The 17,612-nt window shown below is 55.6% G+C and overlaps 1 protein-coding gene across 6 annotated transcripts; it reads left to right on the top strand.

Moving 5' to 3' along the window:
* Positions 1-576: 576 nt before the first annotated feature.
* Positions 577-13,998, top strand: Slc22a11 (solute carrier family 22 member 11). Of its 6 annotated transcripts, none has more exons than XM_047519625.1 (10): positions 578-1,422; positions 2,346-2,449; positions 4,719-4,777; positions 4,856-5,024; positions 5,616-5,739; positions 8,164-8,274; positions 9,978-10,192; positions 11,352-11,460; positions 12,046-12,249; positions 12,808-13,998. In XM_047519625.1, exons 1-10 carry the CDS (start codon positions 1,030-1,032, stop codon positions 13,099-13,101), a joined length of 1,782 nt encoding a protein of 593 aa, XP_047375581.1. In that variant the 5' UTR covers positions 578-1,029; the 3' UTR covers positions 13,102-13,998. The 6 variants fall into 6 exon arrangements, with proteins under 6 accessions (XP_047375582.1, XP_047375581.1, XP_047375584.1 ...); XM_047519623.1 differs by having other exon boundaries at positions 579-1,422; positions 4,623-4,777; XM_047519627.1 differs by having other exon boundaries at positions 580-1,422; positions 4,623-4,777; positions 8,164-8,279; positions 12,808-13,015.
* Positions 13,999-17,612: the final 3,614 nt, after the last annotated feature.

Below are 17,612 nucleotides of genomic sequence, written 5' to 3'. Positions count from 1 at the left end.
ATCACTAGGAGGCACAGCCCCGGGGGGCCGTTGGTGTAGGGCTCGCCGGCTTCACCCCTCCTGGAAGCTGGGCTGACCATGGACGATGGGTCAGCAGCAGGACTTGGTATACTCCCTAACCTAGCGCCTGCTCAGCTCTGGCCCCCAGGGGGCTGCCAAGAGTGCCAGGAAATGGCAGGCATGGTCCCCCACTCAGGGGGAGCCTACAGTCTAACTGCAGCATCTGCAACCTCAGAATAGAAGCTTCCCCAAATAGCGTGCCTGAGCTGGTCTCCGAGCCACCTGGTAGGAGGTGCACATGGAGCAGGAGGAGAGCCAGGCCTGAGCCCTCCCGCCAGCTGGGCGGCCAGCCCTGTGCCCACTGCCTCCTCCCCGGCTCAGGTTTCTGGGCCTCACCGCTGCCTTCAGCGACTGAACTGGCTTGGGGACGGGTTCAGGCCAAGTCAGAGCTTTCCTGATTGGGAGGGCCACATGCATTGGTTGGTAAGGGTCAAGGCAGAGAATGAGATCATTGGACCAGCGACCGTGACTGCACCCCTCTCCTTATACCTGAGCCTGGAGCCCACACTGGGGTTAAACTTTAACCAGCCCAGCGAGTCCGGGAGAGGTTCCTCCGCAACTGTGCTTCAGTAACACCATAGCTTCGCATCTTTTTAAAAACTATTATTATTAATCTACTTGGCTTTTCCCTCTGGTGCCTGAGAACCCAGAGGTGGCTCAGCCCTCCCTAGTCCCAGCTGGTGGGGCAGCTGGAGCCAACGCCCCAGGCAGCTGGGGAACAGTGGGGTTCTCCCCTCAGGTCCCCTCCGTGGAGCGTGGAGACATCCAAGTGGTCGCTGCGGGAAAAGAGGATAAGGAGGAATTCCCTCAGAGCATTCCAGAGCCTCTCCGGACTGGCTCAACTAGTTCCAGGACCGCTGTGCCTCCCTGACCTGGCAGGGCAAGGGGGCTGGGTCTTGCATTTGCAACTGGTCCCAAACCGCAGGTCAGGTACTCACCTGTCCACTGACCAGCAGGATCGGCTCTGCCATGGCCTTTGAGGAGCTCCTGGAGAGGACTGGGGGCATGGGCCTCTTCCAGGCCCTGCAGGTCTTCACCCTGCTTCTCCTGGCCGTCTGGATACCTTCCCAGATGCTGATAGAGAACTTCTCAGCCGCCATCCCGGACCACCGCTGCTGGGCCCGCACCCTGGACAACGGCTCCGAGACCCCCGCAAACCTCACCCTTGAGGCCCTCCTGGCTGTCTCTGTTCCACCGGGCCCCAGCCAGCAGCCACACCAGTGTCTCCGCTTCCGCCAGCCACAGTGGCAGCTCCTGGACCCCAACGCCACGGCCGCCAACTGGAGCGAGGCCGCCACAGAGCCATGTGTGGACGGCTGGGTCTATGACCACAGCACCTTCACCTCCACCATTGTGACCAAGGTAAGGGACTCCCCTGCACCAGCCTGCTGAGCTCACCTCCCGTGACAGTCGCCTGCCCATAAATGAGGACCCAGTAGCCTGCGTCGCTGATGGTACAGGATAAGCTGCTCCTTCATGTGAAAGAACTATTCAGTGCTCTCTGTTAAAGTGCAAGAAGGAAGACTTTACCCAGGACCGCCGTGATAGGTACAGGGACCGCGACAGTGGGCTCAGAGATTGGGCTCAGTCCAAGTACAAATGGGCGATTTGTAGTCGGGGACTCGGGGAACCAGTGGATGGAAAAGGACTGAGGGGGATTCTTGGCGTGTTAGGCCGGGACCATCAGATAGCACGGGGCGGGTGGGGCAGTGGAGCCTGAAGAACCTGCTGGATACCGAGGGCAGCCATTCTTGCTCCACTGACTTAGTGGCTTTTTTGCTAAAATCGGATTGTACAGGAAGTTCCCCGAGAGGCCTAGGAGAAGGTTCAGGAACCTGACGAAGGTTTGGCCAAGCGAAGTTTTTATCACTCGACACGTATTTCCTGGCTGCCTGTGGTGACCCTCGTTTGGACCCGGGCGGGGGTTACAGATGGACAAGGAGGCCTCTACAGGCGTCCGGGTGGCTCGGGCAGCATTCCAACCCGGAATGCCAGCAGAGCAGACCCTCACCCTGCAACTTTTGAGTGGCAGGCATTGTTCCCAACCTTGTCCCTCATCCCAGCCTCCCCACGGCCTTGCGGGGTGGGTCCTCTTATGGCCTCTACTTAGCGAATGAAGCTGTGAGGACCATGTTGTTATGCAGCTGGGCTTCCCTGGAGCGTCGAGACCCGCTGCCAGCCGACCCTTCTCCCATGCCATGGCCTGCCACCAGGAGCCTAGAGACCCATGGGTGGGTGGGTGGACCCTGAAGACCTGGCTGACCAGGGACCTCCTTCTCTTCCAGTGGGACCTGGTGTGCAGCTCCCAGGCCCTAAAGCCCGTGGGACAGTCCATCTACATGGCCGGGATCCTGGTGGGATCCTTCATCTGGGGCCTCCTTTCCTGCCGGTGAGTGTCTCCTCCCCTCTGGGCTCCCTTAAAACAGAATCACAGATTGTGGGGGCCGAAGGCCCAGAGGTACCAGAGGAAAGTCCGTGTTCCCTAAGAAAGGGGGCTCCTAGATCTGTCCTGTGTCCTGAGCTGCAGGGACAGAGATTCCCAAGAACCTGGCATCTGAACCTCAATGCTAAGTTAGCCTGTACAGTGAGGAGTGGACCTTCAGCCACTGCGCTCAGCTTTACTGAGCAGCTACTACATGCCACGGGCTGTGCAGCGCTGCTCCCAGGAACCCACAGTCTTCTGAGAGAAACAGGCCCCTCTTTTTCTGAACTCCAGGCACGCAGCACGCATTGAAACCGAAATACAGGCGGGGCCCATGGATCAACCCGTCCCAGGGGCTGGGAGGGCTGAGCAGAGGCCTGAGGGCAGCTCGACAGACAGAGGGTGTCGGTTTTGTGTCAGGGTTGCATCGCTGAGTGGTCAGGGCCATGTCATGTGTCACACAGGCCTGGGAGGTGGATGAAGCCTGGGGTCTGGGGACCTGCAGGCCAGGTCGGGGTGTTCTCACGCCTCTGAGGTCCCAGCCCATGGCGTGGTCCTGCGTGTCCTGAGACAGGGTCTTTATGCTGTTCTCCTTGCTCAGGCAACGCCGGCCATGTCTGAGCCCACGTGCTCCTGGCTTCTGTGGGCGGGAAGCCAACTCTGCCTGGGGGTCCCTGCCCCTCGCAGCTGCTGGCCACCCCGGCCCCTCCAGGCCTCCTCTTCCTCCTGCCTCCTCAGTTCCTCCCCTGCCCGGGTGTCCCTAGACCCTGGCCGGGCTCCTCACACTCCCCCGCCAGCCAGCCACAGGCCCGCTCCCTGTGGCCACTCCCCTCCCCCCTCTGCCACCAAGTGCCCTCACCTCCCACCATCCTCTCTTCTGCCCCTTTGTCCTCTAGTCCCAAGGCCTTCCCTGGACATGTCACATGGGGCCAGGAGAGATGGGCGGGGAAAGGACGGTGGGGAGGAGGAGCCAAGGGCCTGCTGCCAGGCGCTCCGCCCACCCAGGACACAGAAAGGAATGGCCGCCCCAGGAGAACAGGCAAGAGGGGCCAGCCAGGGCCGGGCAGAGTAGCAGATGGACTGGAGACTCCTCTGACCAGCTCACGTTTACACTCAGACCTGAGGCTGAGAAGAAGAGCTCTTCCTGACGTCCCTCCTTCTCTAAGCTTCCAGAACATCCACACTCCCGGTTTGCCTTCCACCTGCCAGGGGCTCGGCCTGTCCCTCTAGGTGGACAGCCACAGCGAGGTCTCACTGCACCCTCTGTGACAGGCGCCCGGTGCCAACACCCAACTTGCCCTCCACTGAGGAGCCCAGGGGGCAGCGCACACCTAACGCCCCACGCCCGCCCACCCACCACACTCCGTCCAGAAAACAGCCCACCCCACCGAGGCGCCTTCCTATCCCTGGGGAGCCCACAGCGCTCTCACCACCATGCCGTACGGTCCTGAGCAGGGCCGGGCCCGGGCACCAGGATCTGGTCCAGGTTCCACGTTCAGGGGATCCATTCCAGGATGCATCGCTCCATCCTGGAAGCCAAACTGCGATTGATCTGTGGGTCCCCTGGTGAGCCTGGGGCCCACAGCTCCTGGTCACCGTGCAGACGTGCTAGACCAACCTCTGTCCCTTCCCCACCTGATCAACGCGCACGTCGCACAGGGGCTGAGCTGGCCTGGAGGACAGCGAGCGTGGGCACCAGGAGGAGGGGGCCGCCTGGTCTCATGGGACTCCCTGTCCCCATGGGCAGGTGAGGATGAGCTGGCTTGCCCGAGGTCACCGCGCTCGCTCGGCCTCCTTGCTCCACAGCCCCCTTGCTCAGGGTTTCGATTTTCACAACAAGCCCATGAGGTGTGTCGTTGTGAACATCCCAACGTGTGCCCAAGGTCACCCAGGGAGGACAGAGCTGGACTCGAAGCCAGGCACATCTGACGCCAAAGCCCCTGCTCTTGACCTCGAGGCCGCACTGCCCCTGAGAGCGTGGCTCCTGGCATGTGGATAACAGCCCTCCCTGTGGACTCCCAGAAGCCCCGGAAGCTTCAGGAAGGAGCCACACAGTCCCCTGACCTCGTGGGGCCCTCACAGGCCGGCACTCGCCGCGTGTCCACGTCCTTCAGGCCCCGCTCACTTGTGTCCCCAACAGGTTGGGGCGGAAGCAGATGCTGAGCTGGTGCTGTCTGCAGGCGGCCGTGGCCAGCACCAGCACCGTCTTCTCCCCGAATTTCCTCACCTACTGCAGCCTCAGGTTCCTGGCCGCCTTCGGGATAGCCGGCATCATACTGACCCTGTCAACACTGAGTGAGTCCCCTGTGCATGCGCTCGCCCTGGGAGTGGGGGAGGGGACACGCTGACCTGTGTGTCTGCATCGCCTCCCAGTGGTAGAGTGGACCACGACCCACAAGAGGGCTGCCACCATGACCATGCTGGGATGCACCTACAGCATGGGCCAGATGGCCCTCGCTGGCCTGGCCTTCGCTCTGCGGGACTGGCAAGACCTCCAGCTGGCTGTGTCGGTGCCCCTCTTTGTCATCTCCCTGATGTCCTGGTCAGTGCCATCTGGGGGACCCAGGGTGGTAGGGAGTCCCTTCCTCCCACCGTCCTGGCTAGCTCTGGTCCTGATCTGTGGGGAGCCATAAGATGACAATGACATGAGCTGGGTCCTCCTCATTCGCCACGCAGAGTTCTCTGGTGACGTTTCAGCCAGAGGCCTATGGCTCCCAGCAGCTTGACTGACGTGCATTGGCTGGTACAGCACTGAGTCAGGTGGCAATGTGTTAAAAAAACAAACTCAGCACCACGTGGCCATTGTATCAGAGAAGTGGCCCTGGAAACACTGAACAGGTGGCCGCCTCCAGGGTCATCCCCTGCCCAGGCAGCCTGTATGCTGGCCAGATGCACAGCTCAAGTGGGAAGGCTCCTGGCACCCAGGGAGGCCAGCTGGGGGTGACAGGCACGGGGACTCAATTCTGAACCTCCCAGTCAGGCCCTAGAAGCACCAAAGAGGGAAAAAGTTACCTTGTCTTTGGTACCATTGAGCCAGAGGCCCTGCGCCCACTGCCCCTTCCCTGCTACCCAGGGAGTCCCAGTGTGCTAAAGGACAGTAAAGTCCCAACCAAAGCACCAGCTTCTTTAACAGGTGGCTACCAGAATCTGCCCGATGGCTGATTATCAGGGGCAGAACAGAGCAAGCACTTCGGGAACTCAAAAAAGTAGCCAGGATAAATGGCCACAAGGAAGCCAAAAAGACGCTGACCATAGAGGTGAGATGCTGCTGTTTGTGACCCACAGTATGAGACTCGACCTGGGAAAGGACATTCACTGAGGTGTTCCCTGTCTTATCACCACCATCCACTACCATTTCCCCAACATGGCCACCTACTCCACCAACAGCATGGCTGTCAGCTTCTCTACAGAACACCAGCACCAATACTGCCATCATCCCCATCACCATAACCACGCAAACACCATCACCACCATCACCACCACCACCATCACCACCATCACCACCATCACCATCACCATCATCACCATCACCATCACTACCACCATCACCACCATCACCATCATCATCACCATCACCACCACCATCACCACCATCACCATCACTACCACCATCACCACCATCACCATCATCATCACCATCACCATCACCACCATCACCATCATCACCACCACCATCACCATCACCATCACCATCATCATCACCATCACCATCACCATCACCACCATCACCATCATCACCACCACCATCACCATCACCACCATCACCATCACCACCATCACCATCATCACCACCACCATCATCATCACCATCACCATCCCCATCACCATCACCATCATCACCATCACCATCACCACCATCACCATCACCACCATCACCATCATCACCACCACCATCACCATTACCATCACCATCACCATCACCACCATCACCATCATCACCACCACCATCACCATCACCATCATCACCATCACTATCACCACCATCACCACCATCACCACTATCACCATCATCACCACCACCATCACCACCATCACCACCATCACCATCATCACCATCATCACCACCACCATCACCACCATCACCACCATCACCACCATCACCATCATCACCACCACCATCACCATCACCACCATCACCATCACCACCATCACCATCATCACCACCACCATCATCATCACCATCACCATCCCCATCACCATCACCATCATCACCATCACCATCACCACCATCACCATCACCACCATCACCATCATCACCACCACCATCACCATTACCATCACCATCACCATCACCACCATCACCATCATCACCACCACCATCACCATCACCACCATCACTATCATCACCATCACTATCACCACCATCACCACCATCACCACTATCACCATCATCACCACCACCATCACCACCATCACCACCATCACCATCATCACCATCATCACCACCACCATCACCACCATCACCACCATCACCACCATCACCATCATCATCACCATCATCACCACCATCACCACCATCACCATCATCACCATCATCACCTTCACCACCATCATCACCTTCACCATCACCACCACCACCACCATTACCACCATCACCACCATCTCTATCACCACCATTACCACCATCACCACCATCACCATCACCACCATCACCATCATCACCACCACCATCACCATTACCATCACCATCACCATCACCACCATCACCATCATCACCACCACCATCACCATCACCACCATCACTATCATCACCATCACTATCACCACCATCACCACCATCACCACCATCACCATCATCACCACCACCATCACCACCATCACCACCATCACCATCATCACCATCATCACCACCACCATCACCACCATCACCACCATCACCACCATCACCATCATCATCACCATCATCACCACCATCACCACCATCACCATCATCACCATCATCACCTTCACCACCATCATCACCTTCACCATCACCACCACCACCACCATTACCACCATCACCACCATCTCTATCACCACCATTACCACCATCACCACCATCACTATCACCACTATCACCATCACCACCTCAGTCATCATCACCATCATCACTATCCACACCACCACCAAAAACTACAACACCCTCATTATCACCTGTAGTACCCACCACCTGCCCACAAGGGTTGCACACCTGCCTCCTGGAACTTCTTAATGTATTTGGGGAAACAGGTTGTGCTTATTTAAAGGCACCTCTTTCCAGAAAGCAGGAGTCAGGTGGAGAATATGCTGCCAGAGACTAGAGGAACCCAGAGCTCCTTGGGGGCGGGAGGACTGGGGAAGTCTTTGAGGAGGAGGTAGTGGTGGGACTGAGCTGAACACGGGGCAGGCAGGACCAGAGGAGCAGGAGGACTGGGTGGGCACTCGGGGAGCACCGAGGAGCAAGCCTGCCCTGGCGCCAGCCATGAGGGCTGCAGGTGGACGTCGGAGCTTGCCAAAGCTGGGACACAAGGTCCCTCCTGGGCTCAGGAAGGTGGCCCAGTCCTGTGAACAAGCCAGGGGTCCAGAGGGAAGATTCTCTGCCCCACAGCAGCGTCCAGAAGCCAAGGTCATCTCCCCATCCCCCACCCCCTGGGCACCACTCTAGGCATGGAAGCAGGGCAGGGCCATTGTCCCAACATCACTGTGCCCCGTTCTCCCTGGAGGTGCTAATGTCTAGCATGGAAGAGGAGCTGGTCTCTGCAGAGGACCGTGGGTCAGTGCTGGACCTGTTCCGCGTGCCAATGCTCCGCTGGAGGACATGTGCCTTGCTGATGGTGACGTACGCTGTCCTGGTCCCTTCCCCCAGAGATAGGACAGGGACATATGGGCTGGTGTCCAGGCAGTACAGTGTCCTCCAGCCTCACAGGAGTGCCCAGGAGGCCAGAGACCCGGCGAGCAGGAGAGGGTGGGAGGGGCCCAGCGGCTGGTGTGGGGAAGCCAGCGTGGTCAGGCTGCAGCCAGGGCCACAGAGGCTGCCCAGCAGCCTTGGAGACTTATCCCGGCAGCTGCACCCCCAGAGTGTGACCAGGCCAGGCATCCCCTCCCCCTCATGGCACCCCACTTCACAGATGGGGAACGTGGAGGCCAGAGGGCTCGGTAACCCACCCAAGATGATGGAACTGGCGCTGGAACCCAGACCGAGCTGCCTCCCTGGTCCTGGGCTCTTTCGCCACCAGATCCCACGCAAGGGGGCCCCACCTGGGGCCCAGGGCTGCCTGGGACCTGCAGAAGTCCCTTAAATTCAGTCAAAGTGATGTCCAAGGGCTTATTAAGAATGAGGATCAGGTTTGATTAGAACTTTATCTTGAAATAAGACTGAAGATCAGGAAAAAAGTTTATTTTATGCTATATTTAACTACATATGAGTTATTTCAGCAAATATTTGCCACCTCTGAACAAAGAACAGGATCAAATGCCTTTTAAAACGGTTTATTTTTAGCTTAATTTTTTTCTGATAAATTAGGAGGAAGCCAACATCCAGGGCCATTTCCCCCCACGCCCCAAAACCCCTCCAGGCGCCTCAGTCTCCCCAGGGGCCGCATTATTCAGACAGAGGCTCCGATGCCCCAATCCTCTCGGGGTTTCAACTGTTAACCCAGCTGTTACCACAGAAGGTTCTGGATCCCTGAGTGTCCTGGCCACTTCGGGCCCGTCACGCTGGCCTCTAGTGACACTTGCGTAGACTTCATGAACCCTGAGCTCTGCTGGCTTCGTGGTCTTTTCTCGGCTGAGCATCAGGGCCAGAAGACAAGAGCCAGGTTAAGGAGGATGGGGACAGATTTTAAAAGGAGCCAAGATTAATTTCACCTTGGGCCCCTTGTAAATCTAAGTCCCATCTCCAGAGGGTGGAAACTCAGGTGAAGTTCAGAGGCCCAGGACCCCGGGGGTGGGCCACCACCAAGAGCCCTCTGAAGAGGAGGAAGTGGGCGGGGCCTAGGACTCAGGGGCTGGTGGCCCTGCCGGGTCATTCTTCCAGCCCTGAGGGCTGGGAAATGGGCTTTCTGTCCCAAAGGAGCCTGGGCTGCAAAGTCCCTTGGGGTCCCACCCTGCGAGTGTCCTCTCTTTCAAGACCTGGAGGATGTAGCATCTGACCGTGTGACCGGCATCTGGAAACCAAGCCAGAGCAGCCAGACGGGCACGTAAAGGGCAGCACAGCTTGACCCCTGAGACTGCTAAGAGTGGTCTTGGGACCACCAAGAGAGCATCAGGTCATCCAGCTGCTCAGTGGCCAGCGAGTCCAAGGGGCACCGCGCAGCCTGTTGCCCCCTGCCCGTGGGGAACAGATGAGCATGGCCTCCCTGTGCCTTTCTGGGACACGCCTGCCCTGGCGGATATGGCCTGCACTGGACAAGCTTTTCAGGACTCTGGCTGTGACACGCTCTGACAAGCAGACCTCGAGGGTTGGTTGGGAGGTGACTCGTGGGTGAGGGTCCCTCTCGTCCGTGGGCCAGGACCGACCTCTGGCTCTGCCCTGCAGCTTCTCCCTGTACTTCTCCTACTACGGACTGGTCCTGGACCTGCAGAACCTGGGCAGGGACATCTTCCTCCTGCAGGCCCTCTTCGGAGCCGTGGACTTCCTGGGCCGGGGCACCACCGTCCTCTGGCTCAAGTTCCTTGGCCGCCGCAAAACCCTGGCAGGGTCCCAGGCCCTGGCTGGCTTTGCCATCCTGGCCAACGTGTTGGTGCCACAAGGTGAGGCCTGGGGACCTGCTTCCCCGCTCACCCCACTGCACTGGCCATCTGGCCACCTCCCCTCCCCCAGCCCCAGAGAGGCATGTGTCTATGGCCAGTCACTGGGCGCCAGCTCTGGCCAGTCTGTGACCATCGCCACCTTTGTTGCTTGGCTCAGGAGTCCAGTATCCCCAGCTGGCCCTGCCCATTTTCCTGAGGAGGAAATTGGGGTTCAGAGAGGCCCAGCAGGTGCCCAAGGTCACTCAGCTAGCGAGAGACAGAGCCCGGGTAGAGGCAGGTTGCTCAAACTGAGGCAGAGAGAGTGCCAAGCTCTGAGAGTGTGCACAGTGAGTCTGTGTGAGCGCGTTGTACACATGGGTGTGCACACGCGTACTTCTCTCTTGTTAAAGTGGCACGTCAGTCATGTGCAGGGATCTGGGGAGGCTGCCAAGGGCCCCATCTTACTCTCTTCTCTCTGAATGAGGCTGTAAAGCCCTAAAATCTCCAGTCTCCTCACTGCTTAGGGCTGGAGACTGGGGGCAGTGGGCAGGCCATGTGTCCTGCAGTGGCCGCAGCCAGGAGGCAAGAGCCTGTGCCTCACCCCGCAGGCCGCAGCCTGAGCCCGCGTGCTAAGTGACATGAGGTGTTCTGACAACACATTCAAACACAAGGCCTTTCCGTGGGAACCTCACTTGACTGTCTATAAGATTTTCCTTCTTTGCCTTTGGTGCTGGGGATAAAACCCAGGGCCCCACACCTGCTGGTCAAGGGCTCTACCACAGGAGACTCCATAACCAGGGCTGGGGGTGGGAGGCCGTGGAGGCCCAGACCCTCGGCAGAGAGAAGGCAGACCTAGACCAGGGCTCCTGGTGCCCACAGACAGGCTGAGGCAGGGAGACGGCTTCTGGGCCCCTGGCCACCCAGGACCTGCTGTGGGCTGGCTTCTCGTGGCCTCTCCTACACAGCAAGCTGCCCCCAGAGCTGTTCCCAGGCCCAACCTTTCTGAGGCGCAGCCCACGGCCAAGCTATCTCATTCTGCCCTGTCACCTCCCGGCCCTGGGTGGCCAGCCCTGCATCAGCCCCGCCAGGAGCTGGCAGGAGAATCCGGCCCCTCTGCTCCGGCAGTGGCCCTTGGGGTGCCTCTCGTGCAGAGCCCACTACCACCTCTTCCTCTGCGCAGATCTGCAGACCCTGCGCTTGGCCTTTGCTGTGCTGGGAAAAGGATGCTTTGGGATGAACTTCACCACCCTCACCGTCTACAGGACAGAGCTCTTCCCAACGTCCCTGCGGTAGGCCGTCAGGGTTAGGGTCGGGCGTGAGAGGGACCCCTGGGAGGGCCAGTGGGTAGGGACTCAGGGGTCCAAAGCCAGGGCCAGGACGGCCCGCCAGGTGCAGGAGGCCGTGGGGCATCCTGGCATAGGGCTGCCCTCCTCGAGTCCCTCGGCAGAGCCAGGGCTGCAGGAGACACGAGGCAGGACGCGCGTCTGGAGCCGGCACCACCCCACGATTGACAGTAGGCCAGGCCGGGGCTGGGGTGACGGACTCGCTGGGCCGAGGCGGGAGCGGCCTCCCGGTGCCCTTGGTGCGCTGTTCTCCCTCATCCTTTCCCTCCTGAACTGGTTTTGGATGAATATTTACTGGGTCTGTTGCCATCGTGGGAACACCTGAGCTGGGAGCTCAGTGGCCTCCCCCATCACCTAAAGAAGTGGCAGCTCCTCAGGGCTAAAGGGCCAGATGGGGACATCCAGCGGGCCGAGGAGGAGGCAGCCTCTCAGAGGCCAGGAGGAGGCAACTCCGCAGCCCCACCTTCCTTCCCGGCATCCCTGGGCCCCGCCGCAGTGGTAGCCGTGACGTGGGCCTGGCCTTCCCCACAGGATGACAGCAGAAGGGTTCCTGCAGTCAGTAGGCCGCCTGGGAGCCATGATGGGCCCCCTGGTCAGGATGGCCCACCAGGCGCTGCCCCTGCTGCCTCCCCTGGCCTATGGGGTCATCCCCATCGCTTCCAGCCTGCTTCTGTTCTTCCTCCCGGAGACCCAGGGACTGCCACTCCCCGACTCCATCCAGGACCTGGAGAGTCAGTGAGTGACCCGTGGCCACCCTGGGGAAGGGACTGGATGGAGGCCTGCTGAGGTTCATCTCTGCAAACACCCGTGGGGCGGGCAACAGGGCCGTTCCCGCTTACAGGTAGAAAAGCAGGTTGGGGGAGATGAGGTGACGGAGCCTCGGGGTCCTGGATAGGCGGGGGACACAGGCCCAGTTTGTAAATTGGGCTTTGACAAAAAACAGAAAATGCGCCCAGCCTGGCTCCTCCACCCACCTCCAGCCCCAGCTCCCTACCTCTCAAGATGGCGTCTTCCCAGAGCCAGAGACATCCCATCCGATCTCCCTGCCGAGGAGCCAGAGGGAGGTTCTGCAGCTTCCCAGGGGCTCCTGGCTGCGGGGCAGGAGGCGGGCCTTGATTCGTGTTTGCCTGAACTCGCTGATGTCCCATGCCCACTGTGTTTCAGGCACCGTCCTAGGTTTGGAAACACAGGAGAGGACAAGCTCTCGCACTCCCTGACCCGAGCCCCAGTTCCGCCCTCCGAGCCTGCAGCTGCTTCACCCCATGTCTCTCCTCTCTGTTTGGATTATTCTAGGGTATCAACTGCAGCCAGGGTCGTCCAGCAAGAGGTGGTCACTCTAGAAAGCACCTGGCTCTAGAAGTCTGCCCGTGTGGAGCCCTTTGGCCAAAATCCTCTGGGGACAGAGCCGCCTCTTCTCCCGTCCGAGGGTGGAAGCCAGGTGGCCGCGCCCAGCCTGGCTGCCTCGGCCTGCCCCATGAACGACGTGGGTCCTCTCCCTCCCCCTGCCACGTCCACATCTTCACGCACTCATTCAGCGGTGTTGCCCTACGGAGAGGTTGGGCTCCTGGTTCCTGCAGGAGGATGTGATTGGCCTGTTTGCAGGTGGCAGGGAACTGAACCCACTGGGTAGAGATGACAGAAACAGTCCTTGATCCCCTCAGTAAGGAGGGACATCTCTCACTCCAAGGCTCACAGACCAATTGACTTAACCTCCTCAGAGCTCCAAATCCATCACTTCTCCTTCTCTGTGGCTACCACCTTGGTCCATGCCGCCGTCCTCTCTGGTCCCCATACTGGTCCTTGGTATCAGCATGGTCCTCCACACACAGTCACATGCTCATTTAGAAACACAATTCAAACCAAATCCCCTCTCTGCTTAAAACCTTCCAGTGATGCATAATGCAGGTCACCCGTCTCCCCACCAACAGGGCTTCCTGCCAGCCCTGCGAGTCCCCAACATGATCTCGCACACAGTAAAATCTAAAGGCTTCACATTCCACAAAGGATGTTCTTGGGCCAGAAAGTCTCTTCAAACTATAACACACTTCAAAATAACTCATGGTCAAAGAAGAAATCACAATGTTTAAGAAACTAGAAAAATAAAACAAAGTTGATTCAACCTAAATTAAGCAGAAGAAAATAACAAATAGGAGAAATCAGAGAAATAGAAAAATAATGAAGTCAATGAAACCTCAAGTTGGTTCTTTAAGAAAATCAATAGAACGTTTAAACCTCTAGCTACAACCATGAGGAAAGAAAGAGGAAAGATGTCCATTACCAACAAGAGGAAAAGCAAATCCTACAGACTTTAAAATGATAATAAGAGACTGTTATGAGAAATATTTTACCAACAGATTCAACCACTTAGGTGAAACTCACAAATTTCTTGAAAGCTCACTCCAGAGGAATATGTAACCTTGTTACCCCTGAATCTATTAAAGAAATTATATTTATGATTAAAACTTTCTCATGGAGAAAACTCCAGTCCTGGATGGTTCCACTAGTGAATTCTGTCAAACATTTCAGCAAAAAGTAATAGTAACTCAGAGGCAGGGGCTATAGGTCAGTGTGGAGTTATTCCTCAGCATGTGTGAGGCACTGGGTTCCATCCTCAGCACCACATAACAATAAATCAATAAAATAAAGACATGCTGTCCATCTACAACTACAAAAAAAATTTTTAATAGTAAGAATAGTAACTCTACACAAATCTTCCAGAAAATTGAAAAAGAGGTAACGCTTCCAACTCATTCTGTTAGACTAGTATCACCCTAATGCCAAAACCAGAAAAAGACTACAAGAAAACTATAAACCAATATCTTTTAGGGACACACATGTCCCTTTCTCTTTCTTTTATTTATTTTTTTTATTTTTTCAGTTCCGGGGGTAAAAAGGAACTCACACATGCAGGGTAAGCACTCCGCCACTGAGCATGGCAGAGACACAAGAATTCTCAACAGTTAGCAAGTTGAACCTAATCACGTACTGAAGAAAGGACATTACGACCAAGTGGACTTTATTCCAGGAATACAAAAGTGGGTTAAACATTTGAAAATCAAGGTTAACAAACTAAATTATTAACAGACTTTGAAAAATGTTCAATAGATGCACAAACAATATTTGACAAAATTCAAAATCCATTTCTGATACACAACACTCAGCAAATAGGCATGAGAGGAAACTTCCTCAGCCTTAGAAAGGACATCTGTGGCCCTAGCAAGGGCATCCTGCTGCCCTAGAGGAAACATCACTATTTCTTTTCTTTTTTTCTTTTTTTGGTAGAACAGGTCATTGAGCCCAGGGCCTCACATGTGCCAGGCAAATGCTCTACCACTGAGTCACATCCCAGCGCCCACCATTTTTTTGTGGGGCCGGGGGCAGCATCTTAACTAAGTTGCCCAGGCTGGCCTTGAACTTGCGATCCTCCTGTCTCAGCCTCACAAGTAGCTGGGATTCCAGGCATGCGCCACCACGCCCAGCTGGGAACCTCATACTTAAGGCTGAATGTGAGATCAGGAACGAGGCTGGGCGATCCACTCTCACCACCTCTGTCAACACTGGCCTAGTGAACGCAATAAGAAATGGAATAAAAGGCATACAAACTCTATAGGAAGACAAAACTGTCTTTATCTGCAGGGTGACACAGGTGTCTATATAGAAAAAAATCCTAAGAAATCCACAAAAATTTTGCTAGAATGAGCTTAACAAGGTTGCAGGATCTAAAGCCAATATATGAAAATCTATTGTTTTTCTGTAAACTAGTAACTACCAGAAGTGGAATCTGTCACTACAATACCATTTAACCACAGCTGGGGGTGGGGGGAGGGGCTACCTAGGGACAAATTCAACAAAAGAAAGGCACGTCCCAGAAACTAGAACTACACAACATTACCGAGAGGCGTTAAAAGGGCCTGGAGGTGGGCCTGGCCAGGGACTGGAAAAATCTGTTATCAGAACGTCCATTCTCCACAATTTACAGATGGGAAGAAATCCCAACCAAAATGTCAGCAGACTATTTTGTATATTTCGACAGGCACATCCTAACATTTACATGTAAATGCAAAGAACCTAGATCAGCCCGAAATCATTTTGGGGGGAAAATAAAAGAAAAGAAATCAAGGGCAGGGGAGGTATGTCAGTAAAGGAGTTCACCTAGCCAGAGCAGCCCCGGGTTGAAGCCCCAGTACCAAAAAGGCTTATTCAAGAGAGGCCAGAAGCAGACAGGCATATATGGTGAACTGATTTTCCAATCAAGTCCAAATCAAATAAACGAGGAAAGGATGATCTTTTCAACAAATAACTCTCAAACACTGGGTGGCCATATGTGAAAAGGACAGAGAGGGCAAGCGGGGACTCGAGCTGATTCACACCACATCCCAAATTAACCATCTCTTAGGTTTAAGTATAAATATTAAAACTATTAAAAATTTGAGAAGAAAATCTTAGCAATTTGGGGTTTGGCAAACATTCTTAAACACATCACCAAAATATAAAAGGGAAAAATGATATGTGGAACTCCGTAAAAAGTAAAAAACTTCCGCTTTTCAAAAGACATTGCTTCAAAAATAAGACGACAGGCCACGAGCTAGAAGAAATGTCTGACAAAGGCCTCCTGTCCAAGAAGACGGAAAGAACACTCCCAACTCAACAATAAAACCATCCCATTTCTATAACACCCAAAAGATTTGGGCAGATACCTCCCAAAGAGGATGTACAGACGCCAATATGCACAGAAAAAGACGACATCACCAGACAAATGCAAATCCACACCACAGCGAACAGTGGCCACTCCCCCCAGCAAGCAAAAGCTGAAAAAAGGTGGAGTTTTGGAGAAAATGTGGAACAACTGTGGTCACATGAATTAGCACCACCGCTTAGAAAAGGAGTGGCCATTTCTCCAAAGGGTTACCATCCAGGACTGGGGCGTGGCTCGCTCAGGGCCAGAGGGCTCGCCCAGCATGGTGAGACCCTGGTTCCATCCCCGGCACTGGAAAAAAAAAAACTCTAACGTCCACCCAGCCTAGGATTCAGTCCTTCTTTCCATTCTCAAGTATTTACGAGGATAAACTGAGCTTGGCCCAAGCAACAATTTGCACCTAAATGTTCATAGAAAATTGATTTGCAATAACCAAGATCTGGAAGCAACCCAAACACCAATCAACAGGTGACTAGATAAACAGAGCTGGATGTATCCGTGCAGTGGAATACTGTGTGTATAAATTTATATAAATTGGAGAAAATGAAAACCGATCTTCAATGATAGAGAATAGATCAGTGTTTGCCCCGGATCAGGGGAGGGGAAGGAGGGATGGAGACAAACAGCCCAGGGAGCAGGACTGGTGAGGGAGATGTTCGTGCTTGGCTCCTGAAGGTGGCTTCGCAGGTGTACACAGGTGTCACATGTGGTTGATCACCCTCAGGAAAATTTACCCACTAAAAACGTTTTTTTCAGTGCTGATGCAACCACAGGGTCATATATGCTAAGCAGGTGCTCTTCCTCTGAGCCACCCCCAGCTCTGTGTGGAGTTTCCAGCCACATCTGGCTGCTGAGGCACAGGTGTGGATTCGCGATGTCCACAGTGATGACTCTAATAAAGAAAGGTCCCCAAGAGGACAATCAGCAGACACCTGTCCTAGCATTGCCGTTGATACCCTTAGATATTCATGCAGCTGTGCCCGCACCTCTGGACGCAATGATCCCCACCTCACCGATCTCACCCGAAGCCCATGAGAAAAACGTCGCGGAAACCCAAACGGAGGGACTTTCCACAAAATACCTGAACATTGCTCTTCAAAACTGTCAAGGTCACGATAAACAAGGAAAGATGGAATAATCGCCATGGCCCAGAGAAGACACAGTGGGGCCAGGGGAGGTGACGCGGTGCCTCAGCTGGATCCTGGAAGGCGGCCAGGGGGTTGGTGGGAAAGGACCGAGTCTGGGTTAACAGCTGGGATCTCTCAGGAGGCAGTGCCAGGCTCTGCCTGCAGGGGGCGTGTGGGGCTCAGCCCCGCAGTCGGGCAACGCCACTCAGGTCCAGCCAGCAGTTGCCATGGAGCTTGAGCCCGAGGGGCTTTTAAGTCAGAGGAGGTATAATTTT

This window comes from Sciurus carolinensis, chromosome 11, assembly GCF_902686445.1.
Source record: "Sciurus carolinensis chromosome 11, mSciCar1.2, whole genome shotgun sequence".
NCBI classification, from domain to species: domain Eukaryota; kingdom Metazoa; phylum Chordata; class Mammalia; order Rodentia; family Sciuridae; genus Sciurus; species Sciurus carolinensis.
The sequence above is the reverse complement of the archived record's forward strand: the minus strand, read 5'-3'. Positions and strand labels throughout refer to the sequence as shown.

Coding starts and splice junctions, on each gene's coding strand:
- Slc22a11 (XM_047519623.1), top strand. CDS start 1,030: ATGGCCTTTGAGGAGCTCCTGGAGAGGACTGGGGGCATGGGCCTCTTC. Junction 1,423..2,345: donor CCTCCACCATTGTGACCAAG/GTAAGGGACTCC, acceptor CTTCTCTTCCAG/TGGGACCTGGTGTGCAGCTC. Junction 5,025..5,615: donor GTCATCTCCCTGATGTCCTG/GTCAGTGCCATC, acceptor CTTCTTTAACAG/GTGGCTACCAGAATCTGCCC.